We start from the raw sequence: 18,920 nt of genomic DNA on the forward strand, positions 1-18,920 counted from the left end.
GGAGGAGAAACCGAAGAAAAGACGAGCTGTTCTTGTTTTTATTATTTGTGTTGTTTTTTTTCCATGTTGTTTTGCTGTTGCGGCCAAAGTTGAGTGGCAACAGCCTTGCAGCTGCCTCGTCCTTAGCCTGTATCCTTGCCCTCGTCCTCGTCGCCTCATTCTCAGAATGCCGTCAAAAGGAAGTTAGCGAAATAAAAATGCAAAATGCAAAATGCCCAGTAAGACGTATTTATCAACATAATTACATTTTTTAATGGCTTTTTAAACCGCAAAATGGCAAAAGCCGTAAACTGAGATAAAAGTACGAGTAGAGCATAAAAATAGAGGCAATAGCGGTTAGTGGACTTATCATCATCATCATCAGTCTTCCTTCTTTCTGCTTTCACTACTTTTCCTCACTCTCCTCAATTGAGCTTCTTAGCGTTGTGTGAGGAATGTCAGCGGATGGGCAACTTTAACTCAATTAGACAAATCAGAGAATAAAGCAAGGTTTATCACAAGGCATTGTAATTGCGATGGAATTGGATTTATATTATTAAGTTATAATGGATTACAACACCTTTTCTTTTTATTTTATAGATATGCTTTTGGAGAGAGATAATTAAATTTGTTAAATTAAAAGTGTAGCAATTGAAATTTATATTAAGGATAATTTTTGGAATCAAATGTGTGCATAATTTTATACTAGCTAACTATAGTTAAGAATATATTTGAGCCTCTAGGAAATGTATGCAAAATGTATCTGACACTATAAAGTGTATATATTCTTGATCAACGTCAATAACCGAGACGAAATAGCCATGTCCGTCTGCCCGACCGTCTGTATGAATACCTAAATCGCAGAGACTATAAGATATATAATATTTATATATTTTTTTTCGACAGCTCTTGTTATATTTGCATACAGATAAAGTTTATTTCAAATTTTTGTCACGCCTACTTCCAGTCCCGCAAAGCTATTAAAATCTGCAATATTTCGCATTTTATTGTATATTTTGCATGTAATGCTATTCCAATATACAAAATATAGCCAATTAGTAGTTTTAGTATTTTCGTGGTGTATTATTGGGTATATTTTAAAATTAATACCGTTTTGCTTTCATTATAAATGAGTAGCGGGTATCGCACAGTCGAGCACACTTGACTGCAGTTTTCTTACTTTCTACAGGGTATAAAAGAAGCGTAAACTAATGCAAACAAGTGTTTTGCGCATTGCCATTCGCAGCTACTTATTGATTCACTCATTAAAATGCGAATCTATAAATATTTAATTTACTGCATCGAAAAGTTTTTCTTTTTTTCTGAGAGAGCAGAGCGTAAGCGGGAAAAAGTGATCAACAGCGAGTGATCACTAAACCAGATGCATCTTAGAATTGATTGCTCCCAATCAGCTGAAAGTATCTCAGCCCATAACATAAGTATCTATGACGTGGCGCCTAAAAAAAATAACAATGATAAAACATATATTTGATTGATTGTCTTATACAAATAAGCTATTAGCTTATCTATAGCTGATAAGAAAGAGAATCTACTATATTATTGCTTTAGCCCGGTAACGTGGCATTCTCAAAAACAACAATGAGAGAGGGAGAGAGGTAGCCAGAGAAATGCAGAGAGCGATAGAGAGTGAAAGAGCGTTCACTTGATCAAGCTGAAATGTAAACACACCGGCAAAATCGACAAACAATTCGAGTCTTCAGTTGCATTTTGCTCACACGAGGGAACAGTTGAATTAAACAAACGCTTTGTGCAAGAGATATCAACAATACATTATACATATATGCATAAATAAAGACACGTAATGAATTGCAAAACGATTAGCGAGTGTTGCAAGTGCCAATGAATCGCTGATTCATTCATTATTTCGAGTTGAACACAGTTCGACGACGTGTTTCTCTGCATAATGTTGCTCAGTGATGGCACTTTAAGGTTCACGCTGCTTGTAATACTGTTATCGATAACAAATTTTAATCGAACTGCTGCATTAAACGTGTCACGAGGTGATATCGTGCCCGCTTTGAATACGGATGATTATTACAGTTACGAAGACATGTTGCAGTATTTGGATGAGTTGACAGCGGCTTTTCCACAGCGTGTGTGGACAAAAGATGTGGGGACTACGTATGAGAATCGCACACTGCGAACTATAACGATAACTAATGGAGATGGCAGAGCTGGGAAGAAAGTTATACTTCTAGTAGCCGCTGCACATGCTCGTGAGTGGTTGACTCCAGTTGCTGCTTTATACACAGTGGAACAACTTGTGATTAATGTGACTGAAAATGCACATTTGCTGCAGGATTACGATTGGATTGTGATGCCCATGGTTAATCCCGATGGTTACGAGTATTCACGCAGCACGGATAAAGAGTGGCGCAACAATCGCTCGCCGAATGGCGGCAACTGCTTTGGCACCAATCTGAATCGCAACTACGATATTGGCTGGCTCATTGGCTATGCGGCTCAAAAGGATCCGTGTCACGAACATTATGCTGCCAGTAAACCCTTCTCGGAAGTCGAAACTCAAGCTGTGCGTGATATAATGCAGGATTTGGTAAAGTCGGGCAGAGGAGTGATGTATCTAACTCTCCATTCGAGGCACAGATGCGTCTACTATCCTTGGGTGCACAAGAGGTAAGTAGATAATAAAAGATTACTTCTTCTATATAACTTTTCTATTATCTCTCTTAGCACTCCCGCTGCAAATGTCAAGCAACTGCGCGAAATTGCCAAAATTGGCGCTGAGGCTATGCAAAGTGCGGCGGGCACACCGTTCACCTATGAACAGGCTGGCGCAGAGGATCCTTTTGGTGGCACAAGCTTGGATTATGCCTACTCTATTGGTTTTCCACTTTCCTACGCCTTGGAGCTGTCGGGAGTGCGTGGCGAAAATGACTTTAGCTTTTGGCCACCAACGAATTTGCTTAAAGATCTAGCCGATGAGTCGTGGTTGGGCATTAGAGCCATGGCCGTAAAGGCCATCGAATACTATCCAATTAATCAAACCAGTATCACAACTGCTTATAACTTAAGCAACAACCTCAAAATACTTTTACTATTATGCTTAATTACACTGTTGTCAGGCTAAGTTAGAAATCGCTTTATATATAGTTGAACTACAATTAAGTGTGCCTAATAATCAAATGTCAACTGACCATACAAGTTAATATTAAGTTTCATTCACTCTAAAGAGTCAGAGAAATTAACATATCAAGACTTACAAATGAATGTAGATTAAATGCAGTTTGTAAACTGGGTTTGCAATATTTAAGTTATATTATATTTAACATTTTTATTTATTCCTATATATTGTATTGTCTATTGATAATTAAAAAGTTTGAAGCTAATTTAATCAAAGTAAGCAGTCAGAAGGAAACATCTTAGATTATTTATCTCTCATTAAAATGTCTACGAATTTGTTGAGATTATTTTATTATTTTAATATTTATTTACTATCAAAAATTACTTTAAGTTGTAATGGAAAAATATACAATACATTTCATTTATTTTCTTGTAAAGTTGTAACTTTATTTGTATGCTGAGTAGCATTTAGTCACAACAATATTTAAAGAAAAAGAAAGAATGTATTTAATGACATATTTCTAAGATCTTTATGAATTTGATGAGATGATTAACTTTGCTTGTGTATAAAGTGGTGTTTTCAGTTTTTGTTATATCTTATTTGTCTACTAAAATCATAACACAATTAGAAAAAGTTTTATTAGTAAGAATATATGCTATGTATATAAAATATTGTTTCTTTGTCCGTGTCTAAAGTAGTTTTATTTTTAATTTTTTTACGTATTATTTCAATAGCTTTAAATTGCTTAAAAAATAACTGTTTTATATTAGTTTTTGACAACTACAATATTCATAAAATATTTGAATTTCTTTTTTAATTTTTGTATCTTATTCTATAACCGTTGCTTTATAAGTTCAATGCCTATTTTAATCTATCTCCCATTTGCTCTCGCTTTAAGCCAGCAATAAGCCGCTCTTGAGATACATTTGTTTGACTGTCTGTTTCGCATTCGTTACGTCATTTATATCAATTTCTGTTTGGTTGTTGCCTTCACCAAAAATATCGGCTGTCTCGAATTTTAAAAATATTTTAAATAAATTCGCACAGCATGATGGAATGAGATGAAACTCTGTTGGATGCATTTGGTCACGTGGTTGCACAGAGCGAAACACCACACACCACACACACCCACAAACAATGGCACACTCATCCACACCACGCACCCACACACACAGAAAGCGAAGCAGACAATCAGACACTCGCATTACGCATACGCCGCGTTGTTCGCAATGACTATCAACGTGACTTGGGAGACTCACTCGACTCGACTCGACTCGGCATCATCATGGATGCTGGTTGCTGTTTCTGATATTGATGCCGCGTTTTGGGTCTCTGGGCGGTCTCTGGTCACTGGTCTCGGTCTCTCTTCTCTCTTCGCTCTGTGCTCTGTGCTATCAGTCGCATTGTCTGATACATTTCGCATGCTGCAATTAACGCAACAAATTGCATTTTTAATATGCAGAAATTAATGTGGAAAATCTTTTTTTCTCGCTTTGGGCCGGCGTCAGGGCAACCCAAAAAAAAAGAGCAAATCGAAATAAAAAACTGAAACACTTAGCCACCCATCGTTTTATTTATCACAGTCATTGCGAAAATTGAAAATGCACATTTGCTGGCACAATTAAAAACACGCTTTATCTCTCACTCACATCCTCTCTCTATCTCTCCCTTTTCGACTGCAAGTTGAAGCATATATTATAGTTATCTGCAGTTGTTTATGCGACTGAAAACGTTTTGCCATTTAAAATAATAATTATAATATAATAAAATGCCATTACAAAGTCAAAGTTAAGGGGCAACAGGAAGCAACTGTTAATTAGTTTTTTCGAGGGCAACTCGTGTCCAGCAGGACACTGCACAAGGACTTTTTTTTCTTTTTTTTTGGAGGGCCTTGGCTTGTCAGCCAGCCATCCATCCAGCGAGTTCAGCTGGCGAGCATTCGCAAATGTTTTAATTTCCGCTCGAGTGTCTCTAACGGAAATTACCTCAAAAAAAAAAAGAAAGAAAAAGAAAACGAACAGAAAGTTCACCCAGTTATAATTGCGATGCTTGACTCACAGTACAATTTCAAATAATTAACATACTCTTTTGTTCGGCGCAATGCACTTCGACCAGAGCACATAAAATAGAAACAAATACTCAATGTTCAATGCTAATCGCTGATTAAACACACAAGTGTTTTCCCGGCCACAGCTGAGCTGAATTTGCTGAACCGCCTCCACCCTTTGTCACTGTAACTGCCACAACTACTCAGCTCGAGAATAGCGACACATATGTGATAAGATAATCGTCGGCAACTTACATTATGATTTGTTGTTATTGTTCGTGTTTTTATATGCGCTAGTTATAGGGTTGAACAGCCGAGACGATAGACATGTCACTCGGCATGCAATATTGTATATAAAATTCTTTACATTATTTAAAAATATATAATATATATAAAACACCGGTTGCATTTGTCAGTTCAATCGTTATACAAAATATAGCTTTTGGTTTATTTAAGTGTGTTCTCAATATAAGTGTTCGGTATACTTTAACAATTATACTGATTTTGCATTACTGTTCATTATTTAGAAATACAATATAAAAAATAACTCGACTGCAACTGTCGTGTCTATCATTATACCAAATATAGCTTTGGTATATTTTAGTATGTTTTTGGTATAATGGTTTGGTATACTCTAACAACACCGTTTTCGCATTATTTTACATTGTTAATAAAAATATATAAAAACAAGGCTGCAAATGGAAGGTCTATCGTTATACTAAATACAGCTTTGGTATATTTTAGTATGTTTATGGTATAATAGTTTGATATACCTTAACGATTACAGCTCTTTTGTATTGTAATACATTATTTAAATGTTCAGGTTTATTGTTTTACTAAATATAGTTAGCTTTTAGTGTATTTTAGAAATTTTTCAGTACAACAGTTTGGTATATTTATATTGATGAATTGAATATATAGATTGAAATGAAACCGGCTGCAACTGACGGGTTTATGGTTAAATCAAACATATCTTTTGGTATATTTCGGTATATTTTCAGTATATGAATTCGGTATATTTTACTAAAATACTGTCTTATAAAATTTAAGACTGGGTATCGCACAGTCGAGCACACCCAACTGTAGCTTTCTTACTGGTTGCTTTTGCTTTGGCTTTGCTTGGATTAACACTCAGCTCGCTCAGTTTGTAGTTTTCATTGTGTAAAATGTTGTTGATCGCAATAGTTGTGTTCTTACTCACAGCCGGTTTCCTCTTCCATTGGGGACAACGCGCTCGGCGTGCGGCAGTCGCCAATCTACCAGGTCCTTATTGTTGGCCAGTCCTTGGCGCAGTGCAGTTGATGTGCAAATTGAATCCAAAAAGTAAGCCAGTTACGTTGTATTTCAATTACAACTAACAATTTAAAAGCGAAGTTTCAGTTTTAATTATTTTGCATTTGTACAAGTGTCTATTTTGAGTATTACTTTTGTTACTCATAAAATGAAAACGCTGAAAGGAATGCGTTACCTTTTACGTATCTATTATAAAGATGCGTCTTATCAAATCTTTACAGCAACAAGAAGAATTTATTGCAATAAATAATAACAGCTTTATGCGTGTAATATACCATATACTATAATCTCATTTTATAAATAAGTGTAATCATTGCTGATCGCGTGCGAATTCATCGTAGGGGAGTTCGACTATATATGTACATATACTGTTCATATGCGGTATGATAGTATGTGTTAATAAGTGCCCCCATTTATGTTAATATTAATAAACTGTCAATCACCTTGTGTAGTATTCGCTCATATCAGTGACAAATATATGTAGTCAGAGACGTAGTTGAGCAGCTGCGGATTTCGCATTCATAAATTGAATATTTGTTATATATATTATGCAAATAATGTAATATGATTCCTTTGTTCTGTGTAAAAATTAAGGAAGTTTAAGAAGAACGTGACTATTTCAATTATTTCAATTTCATTTACCTCAATTCTTCAATAAACCATAATCTATAGTTGTAGACTTATAATCTTCTTTATGGAGGCATTTTATGTGTTCATAAGCAAGGGGATTAAGGGAGTATCGCATTCTGATTAAGTCCCAGTTTTCACACCAATAAACCAATATCATTTACACTAGCATGAAAATGCATATATTATATTACAAAGAGTAATTTGATATAATGAAATCAGTATGTTTATTAGCAATTTTTCTGAAATATCAAAAAAATAAAGAACAATTAAGAGATCACTTCCTCATTTCGAAATATACAATTTACAGATGTTCAATTTTATTTTTTTTTTTTATTTTTTTTTGTTGATTATAATGATTCTTGTAATGAATATTCCAAAAAGTGTGTTTTTTTATATGTATAATTATTCCTTAATATAATAAAAATGTAATCTGTATAATAGGTTATGACGTTTTGTTGGTGTTATATCGATGTCATTGATCTTATTATACTATTGAAACTGAAGCTTAATATGAGTTACAGATGAAGAACATTTTAATAGATAACATTGTTTTTAATGCTATTGACGCAGTAAATAATAAATTTGCTTTACTTTAGTTAAGTCAATAATTTTATAATTATCGAGTAATCGCTAAACCAAACATTTTCTGCACAGTGTAAAAAGTGGGCAAAGAATTTAGAAGTGCACTATCATGCTGTACGCAGGGGTTTCAAATGGTAAACAAACCAATTTAATTGGCTTTTAAATAGCATCGCCTGTTTAAGATTATTTAATTTTAGTTCATTGAGGAATTCGAAAGTGCGCAAGTGTTCGCTTTATCAGAGTCAATTTATTTTTAGTGCTAATCAGTTGTTGTTTTCCGTTTCGTGCAGCATTCATAAAAACAAGTCACGAGCAGGTGAAAAAACTGGGAACATTGCAGCGAGCTTGGGTTCTTAATCGCCTACTCATTGTGTCCTGTGATGTGGAGTTCAATGAGCAACTGTTGGCTAGCCAGGAGCACTTGGTAAAGTTGCCTGCTTACATGGTGCTGGGTCAATGGCTGGGCAACGGTTTGCTGCTCAGCGATGGAAAGGCGTGGCATCAGCGACGCAAGATTATAACGCCCACATTTCACTTTGCGATACTCGAGCAATTTGTGGAGGTCTTTGATCAACAGTCGAACATTTGCGTACAGCGATTACAGCAAAAGGCGGATGGCAGCAGCATCTTCGATGTGTATCCTTTCATCTGCCTGGCAGCGTTGGACATCATTGCGGAGACGGCGATGGGCACCAAAGTGAATGCCCAGATGGCAGATCAGATGACGCCTTATGTCAATGCGGTTAATGAGTGAGTAAAGTTTTTTTTCTAAAATCTATTTGGTCACACAAAGAAAGAAAATAATCTAGATTGAAAAGTAGAGTTCAAGGATCTTTTCGATTTAAAAAAAGGAATCTTTAAACCAGATTTTTGGGTTGAAAAATCTTAAAAATCTTAAATTAAGATTTAATGCTAAATTTGCATTTTAAGATTAAATAAAATCTTATTTTAAGATTAAGATCTTGCTTCAAAAATGTTTTATCCTAAAACAATATTTTTGGGTTGAAAATATCTTACTTTAAACTTTCGTTTATCATTCATTTTATTCATGATTTTAACACGTTTTTCTTTCTGTGTAGTTAAGATTCTCCTCTTCGACTTGGCGATTGTTAAACAAATTAGAGATATCTCAAAAATATTTACAATAAAATAGCTTTTATCTAATCTAATCGCAACTTATAGTAATTATAATGCTAATAACAACTTTTCTTATTCTCTTTCTAGATGCACTGCTCTATTTGCCTGGCGTTTCATGTCTGTTTATGCACAGAATGAGCTGCTCTTCACCTTGTTGCATCCACTCTTGAAGCTGCGACAAACCAAACTCATTCGCATCATGCACGAGTTTACCACCAAAGTGATTGAGCAGCGTCGTCAGGCTCTGGAAGAGAAGCAACTGAAGCGGCAGCACTCGGAAGATTCGACAGTTGAATCTGAGCAAGTTCTGGGAAAGAAGCGTCGCATGGCTTTGTTGGATGTCCTGCTGCAGGCCAGCGTTGAAGGACGTCCACTGAGAAACGACGAGATACGCGAGGAAGTCGATACCTTTATGTTCGAGGGTCATGATACAACAACTAGCGCTATTTCCTTCTGCCTTTGGCAGATCTCAAGAAATCCAGAGGTGCAGCAGAAAATGCTGGCGGAGATTCTTCAAGTGTTGGGCACAGATCGCAATCGATCGATCAACATACGTGATCTGAACGAGCTAAAGTACATGGAATGCGTCATGAAGGAATCACTGCGCATGCATCCTCCTGTTCCTGTTCTAGGTCGCACTCTGCAAAACGACTTTAAATATAGTAAGTGGAGAGAAAAATTCTAAACTTAAAAAGTAATTTTTTACAGATCAAAATTTTAGATGATTTCTAGCTTTAGGCAAATTTACAAATATATAAAAATTTCAAAATAAAAGATAAAATCATGGAAAAAGATAAATTCTAGATAATCTCTAACTTGAGTCAAATAATGACATACAAATTTCTAAAATAAAGATTACATCTTGGATACATTTTAGAATAATAACTTGAATCCTGAGTTAATTGCTCTATTACAATATTCAATTTAAATATTTTTAAAAGTAATAATTTCATTACTTTTGAAATAGAATTCTTTTAATCTCGTATTAAGTTTAAACAAAATTCTATCATCCTAATTGAACTAAATTTTAAATTTGAGAATGTATATTAAAATTGAACTAAATTTTAAATTTGAGAATGTATATTATAATAAATTCTTGATAACACTGAACTAATTCCCAAACTAAAGATAAGAGCATTAAAAAATATTGAAAATATGCAATCAACTAAAAATTGGCTTTATTTTTACAGCTCATTCCACTCTTGGCGATGGCGTTATACCAGCTGGGTCGGAGATTATCATGGGTCTGATTGGCATGCATCATCAGGAGAAGTATTTCCCAGAGCCCGAAGTCTTTCGGCCAGATCGTCACGAGCACGAAGAACGCACATCGAGCTATGCCTATGTGCCCTTTAGTGCTGGGCCAAGGAACTGCATTGGTCAGAAGTTTGCGCAGCTGGAGATGAAAATGTTGCTGGCCAAGATTGTGCGGGAGTTCGAACTCTTGCCGCTGGGTGAACCAATTGAGATGGTGGTCAACATTGTGCTGCGCTCCGACAACGGATTTCAGCTTGGGATGCGCAGGCGCAACCTGTCCATATAGAAATAAGTTAAGGCAGAAGACAGTTGCCAACCCAATATTATTTTACTTTAATTTATGATTAAATATTATCTTAATTTTACGGACAATTGAAAGCCATTGCGTGAGCCTGGAGCTAAGCGTAGATTTGGACGCAGTGCGTCGCCAAAGGGCAGCAGCTCAAACTGCAGTAAAAGCGGAGCTAATAGAGACTTCAACAGCAGCAAACTAAATTGCTGAGCTGGACATTGTCGTGGTCCCAGGCCAAAGCTAAGCAGCTCTGCAGTTGGGTCTAGAAAACGTTCTGGATCAAAGTGTTGAGTCAGCTCAGAGCGTTGCAGCTCATAGAGATTGATATAGACTTCGGCTCCGATTGGCAAAGCAGCGTCGCCAACTTTAGAATGAGCTGCAAATTAAGTGTGAATTCATTTTAAATTTATTTTTAAATCAAGTTATTTTTTAATTACTCACTGTAAGCAAAGTCTTGGCTGAGCTGTCGTTGGACAATTAATTGCGGTGGCTGCAGGCGAAGCGTCTCTTTTAGCACAGCTTCTAGATAAGGCAATTCATGAAGATTGAATTCTTTTTCTTTCCTTAATTCTTCGTAACATCTTTGCTGCACTGATGGATGTCGAGCAATCTGCACCAGAGCAAAGCAAAGAGTTGTGCTGCACAACAAATAACCCAAGTAGTTGCAAGTATTTAACTCAGCGAGCAGTTGTTCATCGTTTAGATTTTCACTTGCAGCCAACACATCGATCAGAGCTTGATGATCGAGTTTTGCAGGCGCCTCAATGCTATCAACTTTTATTGCAATGCCGTCATTCTTGACTTGCTGCTGTTGGCGACATTGATTCAAAACCAGCTTGTTCTCATTGTTAATGCGCTTGATCAAGCGCAGTTGTCGCCGGCGCACAAATGGAGAGCCAAGCCAGAAAGTGAAGCGATTGGCTGACTTGAGGCCCAGAAAGCGTTGGCGATAAAGCTCAGTAAGGCTGGAAAGAAATGTATATAATTAAGTCATTAATCGTTTGTTGGAGTTTTGTATTATTATGTTTAAAAATATTACCGAAAAGTGTTATTTAAGATAAAGATCTTGTGTAATATTAAAGTTTCATTTATGTTTAAAATTTAAGAAAAGTTGAAATTAATGTTTGCACTTCACTTAGGCACTAAGCATAAAATTTTTAAATTAAGCTTTAATATTTAATTCAATGTTGATCAAATTTTTATAATTTTGTATAGCTTAAAGTTTATTCATCTTGATATTTGTTATGTTATGTGATATTGAAGTTTATGGAAAGTTTTGCTTATGTTCACTATTTTTTTATATTTTAAATAAAATTTTTATTGAAGCTTAAGCTTTTATGCGATATTGAGCTCATATTTATCTCTAGAGTTTATTAAAGTTTAACTTATAAAATATAAAAACCTAATGATGTGATATTTAACTTTAATAAGTTTATTAAATAAAGCTTTAATATAATATATTAATATTTTTACTCTGATTCACTGAAATTCATAAATATTATTTAACTAAAGGAGTATAAAGCTGAAGCATTTATACGTAATTTAAATGTAAATTATGTTTAGAGACACTCAACTTATTTTCACTTCAATTCAATACTAATCTTTAAGTTATTCAATTAAGCTTCAGTACACTTTTTTTTCATTTTGGGTTTTGAAAGCTTTAGAGTATAGTTAAGAGGTATCAGCTAAAGCAATCGAGCATTTATCTTAGAAAATCTTGAACTGATTAAGCACTTAAACTTTTGCTAGCTTTTTAAAGATTAACTGCACTTTGCATGCGCTTTGAAAGCTTTCACTAAAGCTCACAGATTAACATATAATACTTGTAATGCTTACTCTGCGAATGCCTGTTTATATTGATCACTTGGACGAACGCCACAATTCATAGCCAAGATGAGGTCCAGCACTTTGGATGACATAATTTGCCACGCATCGAACACTTCTCGGGATTCAGCAAATGCTGTCAAATCTGCGAAAGGTTGCTCAGCTTTTTCCTGAAGTAACTTCAGAAGTTGCAACTTATTATCCGCTTGAAAGAAAGTCGCCAATCTTTGATGCCTTTGAGCCCATTGCTCTGGCGGACAGCAGAGCAAACTGTTGCCCAGCCAATCTTTCATCAATTCGTGGCCAGTCTGCTGATGAGATTCACTTCGCAGTAGTTGTTTGGCCAACTCAAGATCAGCAACTGGTATGAAAAGTCGATGAAAGATCCAACAACGCGACAGAATTCCATATTTGGCAAGATATTTGGAGCTGTGCTGAAAAAAGTCTGCAGAACTAAGTCGCCATAGTTGGATTTAAATTTAACACTCTACTTACTTTTTTGTGTGAGTAGGACAATCTTGTGCATGGAACCAACAAGTGGCCAGGTGAAAGGTCCTTTGAGATTCGCCACAAATTTGCGTTGCCGCCGCGTTCGATAATAATTAAAGGCCGAAGCCAGGCAAAAGCAAACAAATATACTAGCCAAGATCATATTGCCAACTAAATCGACGACCCCCTGGCGATACTGGCGGCTATGCTAATCACACTGATTAGCCGGCGATTAGAGCCAGAAGCTTGCACTGACAAAGTCGAGTGCTTTACGATGCAATGACGCTTATATGAAAGTCAATAAACTTGAGGTATTTGTAAACAAAAAAGCCGTGGAAATATAGTAGTTAACGATTCCACTTGATCGTCATTAAAATGTTATTAATAAAACGATTGATTAGATTAGGAATTTGAAGTATAAAGTAGCTGGCTATAAATACTTATCTGACATGTATCTAAAATAAAATACATCATATTTATACCCGCTACCCATAGCACACACTTTGGCAGAGGCCATAAAACCTATAGTTTTTATGATTTCTGAAAATTAGGTTACGATCGGATAAAAATTGCTGAAGATATATAAGAAATACTTTCATATGTGCAAGAACGGCTACAGATAATCTGGTATTTCTTGCATTTTGAGTATAGTACTATACCAATATACAAAAAATACTCGTTGGTATATTTGTAGTATTTCTGTGGTATATTAATTTGATAAATTTTAAATTTAATGCGGCATTGTTTAGCAAAATGGGTAGCGGGTATCTCATAGTCGAGCATATTCGTAGCTTTCTTAATTGTTTTATTTTATTACCAAAAGATGAACTCAGATATTTTGTAGATACGATGTTAAAATGTTATTTAATGACAGTAGGTTCTGAGAGTATGTGAGATAATTATCTTTATTAATAACTATGACTCAACTTGATCGTCATTTAAATATTGTTTGATTTGAAGTGTGAAGAAACTGGTTATACTTACATAGATCAGATACCCAATGCTTGCTTGTAAATAAATCATTTATTTTATTAATAACTTTTAAACAAAGGAATTTTCTAAATAAGAAATGATTTAATCAATCTATCTATGATACAGTCAAGTTACTAATAAATGAATAAACTCCAAACACACCATCAAGAAAAATAATTAGTGAACATTTTGAATGCTGTATTTATATTTACTGAATTCTAATCTACAAATAGTTATAGTCATTTGAATTCAGATGCATTCCACAAAAAGTTGTTAGCAACATGTTGCCAGCAACATTTTAGCTGCTCGTTGGCAACATTTCAATTAGCCTAAGTAACTTAGTCAAGTATCAAACTGAGGATGAAAAATAGTGCATTAAATGAAATAAATAACAATTAAATAAATGAGCAAACAAACTCGCATAAATCTTGTTATTTGTTTAAGCAAAATAAATGCAACTTTGAATTAATATCATAAACATGTGTTGTTTATTTTGCAGTATGCCAAAGGGAAGCTGGCAAAAGCTGTGGCATGTTGCCTTGAATTTATATCCACTTTCTGTGTATACAATGCGCGTTGGCAGCTGACTTGATTGGCCAAGACGCCAGTTGCCAATACACGCGGCAGTGGGAGTTGCGTCCCAGCGGGAGATACAGATACAGATACAAATACAGGGCAATAGATACGGATACATTCCGTTATTGGCTTGGCCACGTTGATAAATATTTAAACACTTAACTAACATTTAGTTGCGTTTGCTTGTTTGCTGGAAAATCATTTTGCAACTATTACGAAGCAAATCCAAGCAATTTGAATGGCTTTTAGGGCTTTCCTACCTCCCCCAAAGAGCAGCTGTTGCGATTCAGGACAACAATCTGTTTGAATCTTTTGCAAAGTTTTCTCTCGGCTTGTGTGTGAGTGGGATTTTCGGTTAACCCTTTTGAAGAGTCCAACTGTCAAAAGTACATTTGCCTTGGTTACGCCACAGAAATATCCTTAAAGCATGTAATGACAATATCAGCACAACCAGCGACCCTTCAACTCCCCCTTCCTTTCTCCTCCTCCGTTCTGGGAATGTTTCTGAGGACACTGGACTCTCGACTCTCGCCTCTCGGTTGTGGCCAGGTTTTGCCCGCGGGGGCTTTGGGATTTGAGAGGTTTTTACCATTGCTCTTAGCTCTGCTGTTATTTTCATTTTGCGGCCAATGATGAAACTTTAATGACACAAACACGCACTCCACATGAGCTCAAGAGCTTGGCAACAATTTAAACCAAAATCGAGATACTCGACCAATTTAATATCGTGTGAAATGTGCATCACATTTCACATCCTAATGGCAGCTAATGAAGGTCCTTTTTTTATGGCGTCCATCGGGTTTGTTGAACCCTTTCATAACTGTCCCTTCGCTTGCATTGAAATTCATACGTCAATGTCAGGAGCAAGCTGAAATGATGTTGGATGTGGCATCCATACAGGTTGTTATGGGGTGTTCAACGAGTGTTTGCTGGGTGCAACGTCTCTTGAAAGTCGCCGTCGTATGCAAATTAACAAAAAACTGCAACTGCAATGGCGACAATGAAAACTAAGCGTACAGCACAAAGCCAAAAGTCTGACCATTCTTATTGTTCTTCTTGGAAAATGCAGAAAAACCAGCGGCAAACGGAAAGCGACAAACGGCAATGGCAACGGCAACGGGCAACGGCAGAACACAAATCCTTTTCACAGGCCTGCCGAATGCAAAAATTAAAAACAAAGACATAAAAACAATTTACATTTCCATTGTTTCCTTTTTGTCAGCAACCATATCACACACACATCACCAACAACAACAACAGCAGAGAGCTTTAAAAAAACGAATAACAACAAACAACAAGTGTACAAAAAAGTCACAGACACACACACACACACACACTTGCATACGTGTTACACACTCCTCTATGCTTATAAATTGCAAATGCAGTCGGTCAGCCGGCAAGTTAGAGACAGCAAAAGACACACAACACAAGCGACAACAACTCGCACACAACACAAAAGAGACATTGGAATTCACCTAACAAATGGTTTGGCTGACAGCGCACTTTGCAATGCGCTGCACTTTTGTTAGTTGAGATCTTAATCAAGATGACATTAATTTGTCAGCTTAAGTAATTAACTTGTTTATAAGAAAGCTCTTAAGGAACATATACAGCTCTGTTCTTCAAAATACACGCTTAATTTGAAAAATATATTTTGAACACAATTTTGTGACAAGAGTTTCCTATAACAGCTTAATGTATTTAACTTAATGTAAATACTTGTTATTCAGATCAATTTGTGATATATTGCTATTATAAGTGCTTTAATAGTGCCTTAAGTATGTGCGTTTCTGAATTATATTATTTTTGATTTTGTCAATCAGTTATTTTTAGTTTTTAAAAATTTTATCTATTTTAAATTTTTGTTGACTCTAAGAATGTTCTAAACAATTCTTAATTAAAAATTCTTATTCGATTTGTTGGTTTATATAGATGATAAATTTAAATATACAAATTAATTTTTCACTACATTTTTGTTCCCTGTTAATTATAATTAAATGCTCATACCTCTTATCTATACCTATTAATAAATAACAACTAATTTAGCACTATATTTTAACATTTTTAGCTTTCAATAATTGTAGTTATTATTATTATTATTAAGTAATTGTATAATTTCACCGACACTAGAAACTTTCAATTATCTTTAGCAGTTTATTCAAAGTTTTGAAGTATATTTGAAATTGAATTTTATCTAACATTATTGAAATTACATCATGCCTGTCATGAATTACTATTACTGCTTTACAGCGACACGAGCTTAATAGATTTGTATTAAGGATATGGTATAAATATTAGATGAGTAATTAAGAAATTTCTCATCGTCATAGCGCTCACATTATGATACTTGCGCGAGAAATTAAAGAAATTGAGAGATTACTAGAACTTAATAAAGAGTTAGAAACAATTTATAATATTTATTTATGAATTAGTGCAATTTAACTAATTTTTAAACTTAACTAATTTGATACTATAACCAACTAACTAATTTACATTCTTAATTAATTTAATTTGATATATTAAATGAAATAATTTGTATAAAGTTCTCATATTCCATACATTTACTCGCTTTCGAATATTATTTCATCGTAGCGCACACAGCAGTCGCTGCAGCCGTCACCTGAGTGTCATATACGTCAGGCAGACAGGCAGCAATTGCGGTGTTGTTGCCGTTGGGGACAGGAAGCATTTTGCATGAAATGCCCATAAAGATGATATGCACATCAACACTGTCTGATATCAATGGTGCGATAAGCGCGAAAATTTGCTAACTTCGTGCTGTGTTTTGTTTTGTGGCTGTGTTCGCACTCGTTCTGATGTTGGCTCTGTGACTCTGGCTGTGACTGCGACTGTTGTCAAGTTGACTAGTCACTAATTGAGGCAAGTTCAGATTAAGGATAAATATTCGTAGCTAGCTCGGAGGATGGCTGCTGTCAGCTAATCAAGACAAACTGTAAGTCGACGCTTGGCTAGACATTTAATTTGGTTGTGCGGCTAAAAGGTTGCCATCAGTCACAGGCAGACATCTGAGCCACGCCCATATGCCATTATGACATTGACTTTTGTCTCCAGTTCTACTTTTTTGGCCCATATTAATTCCCAGATGTCATCTGTCAGGCAGAGCACTAATAATACAAGCTGATGACGATGCGATGCGTGCGTTATGATTACTGTCACCAGCAGGCAGACTCAAATACTCGAGACACTATATGAATAAGCAGCACTCAGAGCACTCAGAACACTCACTCATATCCTTAACCCATGTGGGCGACTCTTGCGACTTGAAGGTGCCCCGCGGCGCAAACTGTGGCAACAACTTTCGACTGTGCGACAATTTATCACAGCCAATTTAACCACTTAAGTGTGAAAAACGTAGCCGGAGACTTCACTTTGCATATGCATGCGTTACAGTTATATATAAATGTACATATATGTGTACATACATATATACATTTCTGATGTATGGCATAATAAAATATGGAAAGGCAAACGCCATGCGATTTACAATTCGATGCTGCCTTGCAATGTGGCCCCCAGCGACATTTGGCTGCCAACTCTGTAAATTGCCACAGTGTTGACCACTCAATGGGCTACTGGCAAAGGGTACAGCTATCGCTGTCCGTGTGTGTGAGTGTATCTCTGTGTGTATATACCCACAACCCATAGCGTAGAAGGGTATTATAACTTTGTGCTTTCATAAAATGTATTTTACAGGCAGAAGAAGGCATATCCGATCCCATATATTCTTGTATTCTTGATCAGCGCCAACAGTCGAGTCGATGTAGACATGTCCGGTGGTCTGTCTGTCCGTCTGTATGGACACCTGGATCTCAGAGTCTACAAAAGATAGAGCTATAACTTTTTTTTAGACAGCACTTGTAATTTTGGCACGCAAATCAAGTTTGTTTAAAATTTTTGTCACGCCCACTTCCGCCTCCACAAATTGATAAAAATTAAATAATAAACGTAATTTTGAAGCTTTATTCGCGATAAATACAATAATAACTATACTTTATACGCATACTTACTACGGGTTTTAATTACTTTGATCACTTTGATATATCCCTTAATATTATATATTGTATTGTTAGTGTTTTTGCGGTCTATTAATTTTGTATGTTTTAAAATTAATACCGCACTGTTTTGCTTTACGCTCAAAAGGGCTAGCGGGTATCTCACAGTCGAGCTCACTCGAATGTAGCTTTCCTACTTGTTGTAGCTGCTGGCGGCATTTATTTGTTTACAATCTGTTTGCGAAAAGCTGCCGCAAGGCTTAAAAATCTGCATTTGCATTTAAAGCGAAGTGAAACGCTGTAACTGCATATAAATTCACGCCAGAGTGTGTGTGACTGCCTGAGTGTGTGTTTGTTAGTGTGTGTGTGGCATTTGTATTAATTGAAAAAAGACAGTTGCAATACACACATACAAACACACACACTCATGCATAGCGTAGTCAATTATTCGTTAGCCGAAAAACGTAACAAAATCCAATTGATTTTTATGCAAATTAACAAAAAAAGCTTTTGCACTATTCATAAGTATTTATTGGCAGTGCGGTTAATAAACTAAGCTACGATGCCATGATAATTATTGGCACGATTTAAACAGCGCAGCAAAACGGCAAAAGTGAAAAATTAATTTGCAATTATTCGTAATTCAATTTAAGTAAAAGTTGAGCATTGTCTGCTTGAATTGATATATATTTATATCGATTTCATTTAAAGAAAATCGCTATTGAG

General features: G+C 35.6%; 3 protein-coding genes across 3 annotated transcripts; 2 read left to right on the forward strand and 1 right to left on the reverse strand.

Annotated features, from left to right (window-relative positions):
- Positions 1–1,702: 1,702 nt before the first annotated feature.
- On the forward strand, positions 1,703–3,384 carry LOC133844811 (carboxypeptidase B1). Its single transcript, XM_062279075.1, has 2 exons — positions 1,703–2,634; positions 2,692–3,384. Exons 1-2 carry the CDS (start codon positions 1,904–1,906, stop codon positions 3,086–3,088), a joined length of 1,128 nt encoding a protein of 375 aa, XP_062135059.1. The 5' UTR covers positions 1,703–1,903; the 3' UTR covers positions 3,089–3,384.
- A 2,911-nt stretch (positions 3,385–6,295) lies between these two features.
- On the forward strand, positions 6,296–10,393 carry LOC133842890 (cytochrome P450 4d8). The gene is made up of 4 exons (XM_062276183.1): positions 6,296–6,452; positions 7,925–8,384; positions 8,859–9,433; positions 9,962–10,393. Exons 1-4 carry the CDS (start codon positions 6,296–6,298, stop codon positions 10,312–10,314), a joined length of 1,545 nt encoding a protein of 514 aa, XP_062132167.1. The 3' UTR covers positions 10,315–10,393.
- Positions 10,380–13,721, reverse strand: LOC133842891 (probable cytochrome P450 316a1). Its single transcript, XM_062276185.1, has 5 exons — positions 13,618–13,721; positions 12,640–12,918; positions 12,157–12,589; positions 10,762–11,285; positions 10,380–10,696 (listed from the first exon to the last, which is right to left on the reverse strand). The coding sequence occupies exons 2-5, from the start codon at positions 12,794–12,796 to the stop codon at positions 10,380–10,382; spliced, it is 1,431 nt and encodes a 476-aa protein (XP_062132169.1). The 5' UTR covers positions 12,797–12,918; positions 13,618–13,721.
- Positions 13,722–18,920: the final 5,199 nt, after the last annotated feature.

This window comes from Drosophila sulfurigaster, chromosome 3, assembly GCF_023558435.1.
Source record: "Drosophila sulfurigaster albostrigata strain 15112-1811.04 chromosome 3, ASM2355843v2, whole genome shotgun sequence".
NCBI lineage: Eukaryota > Metazoa > Arthropoda > Insecta > Diptera > Drosophilidae > Drosophila > Drosophila sulfurigaster.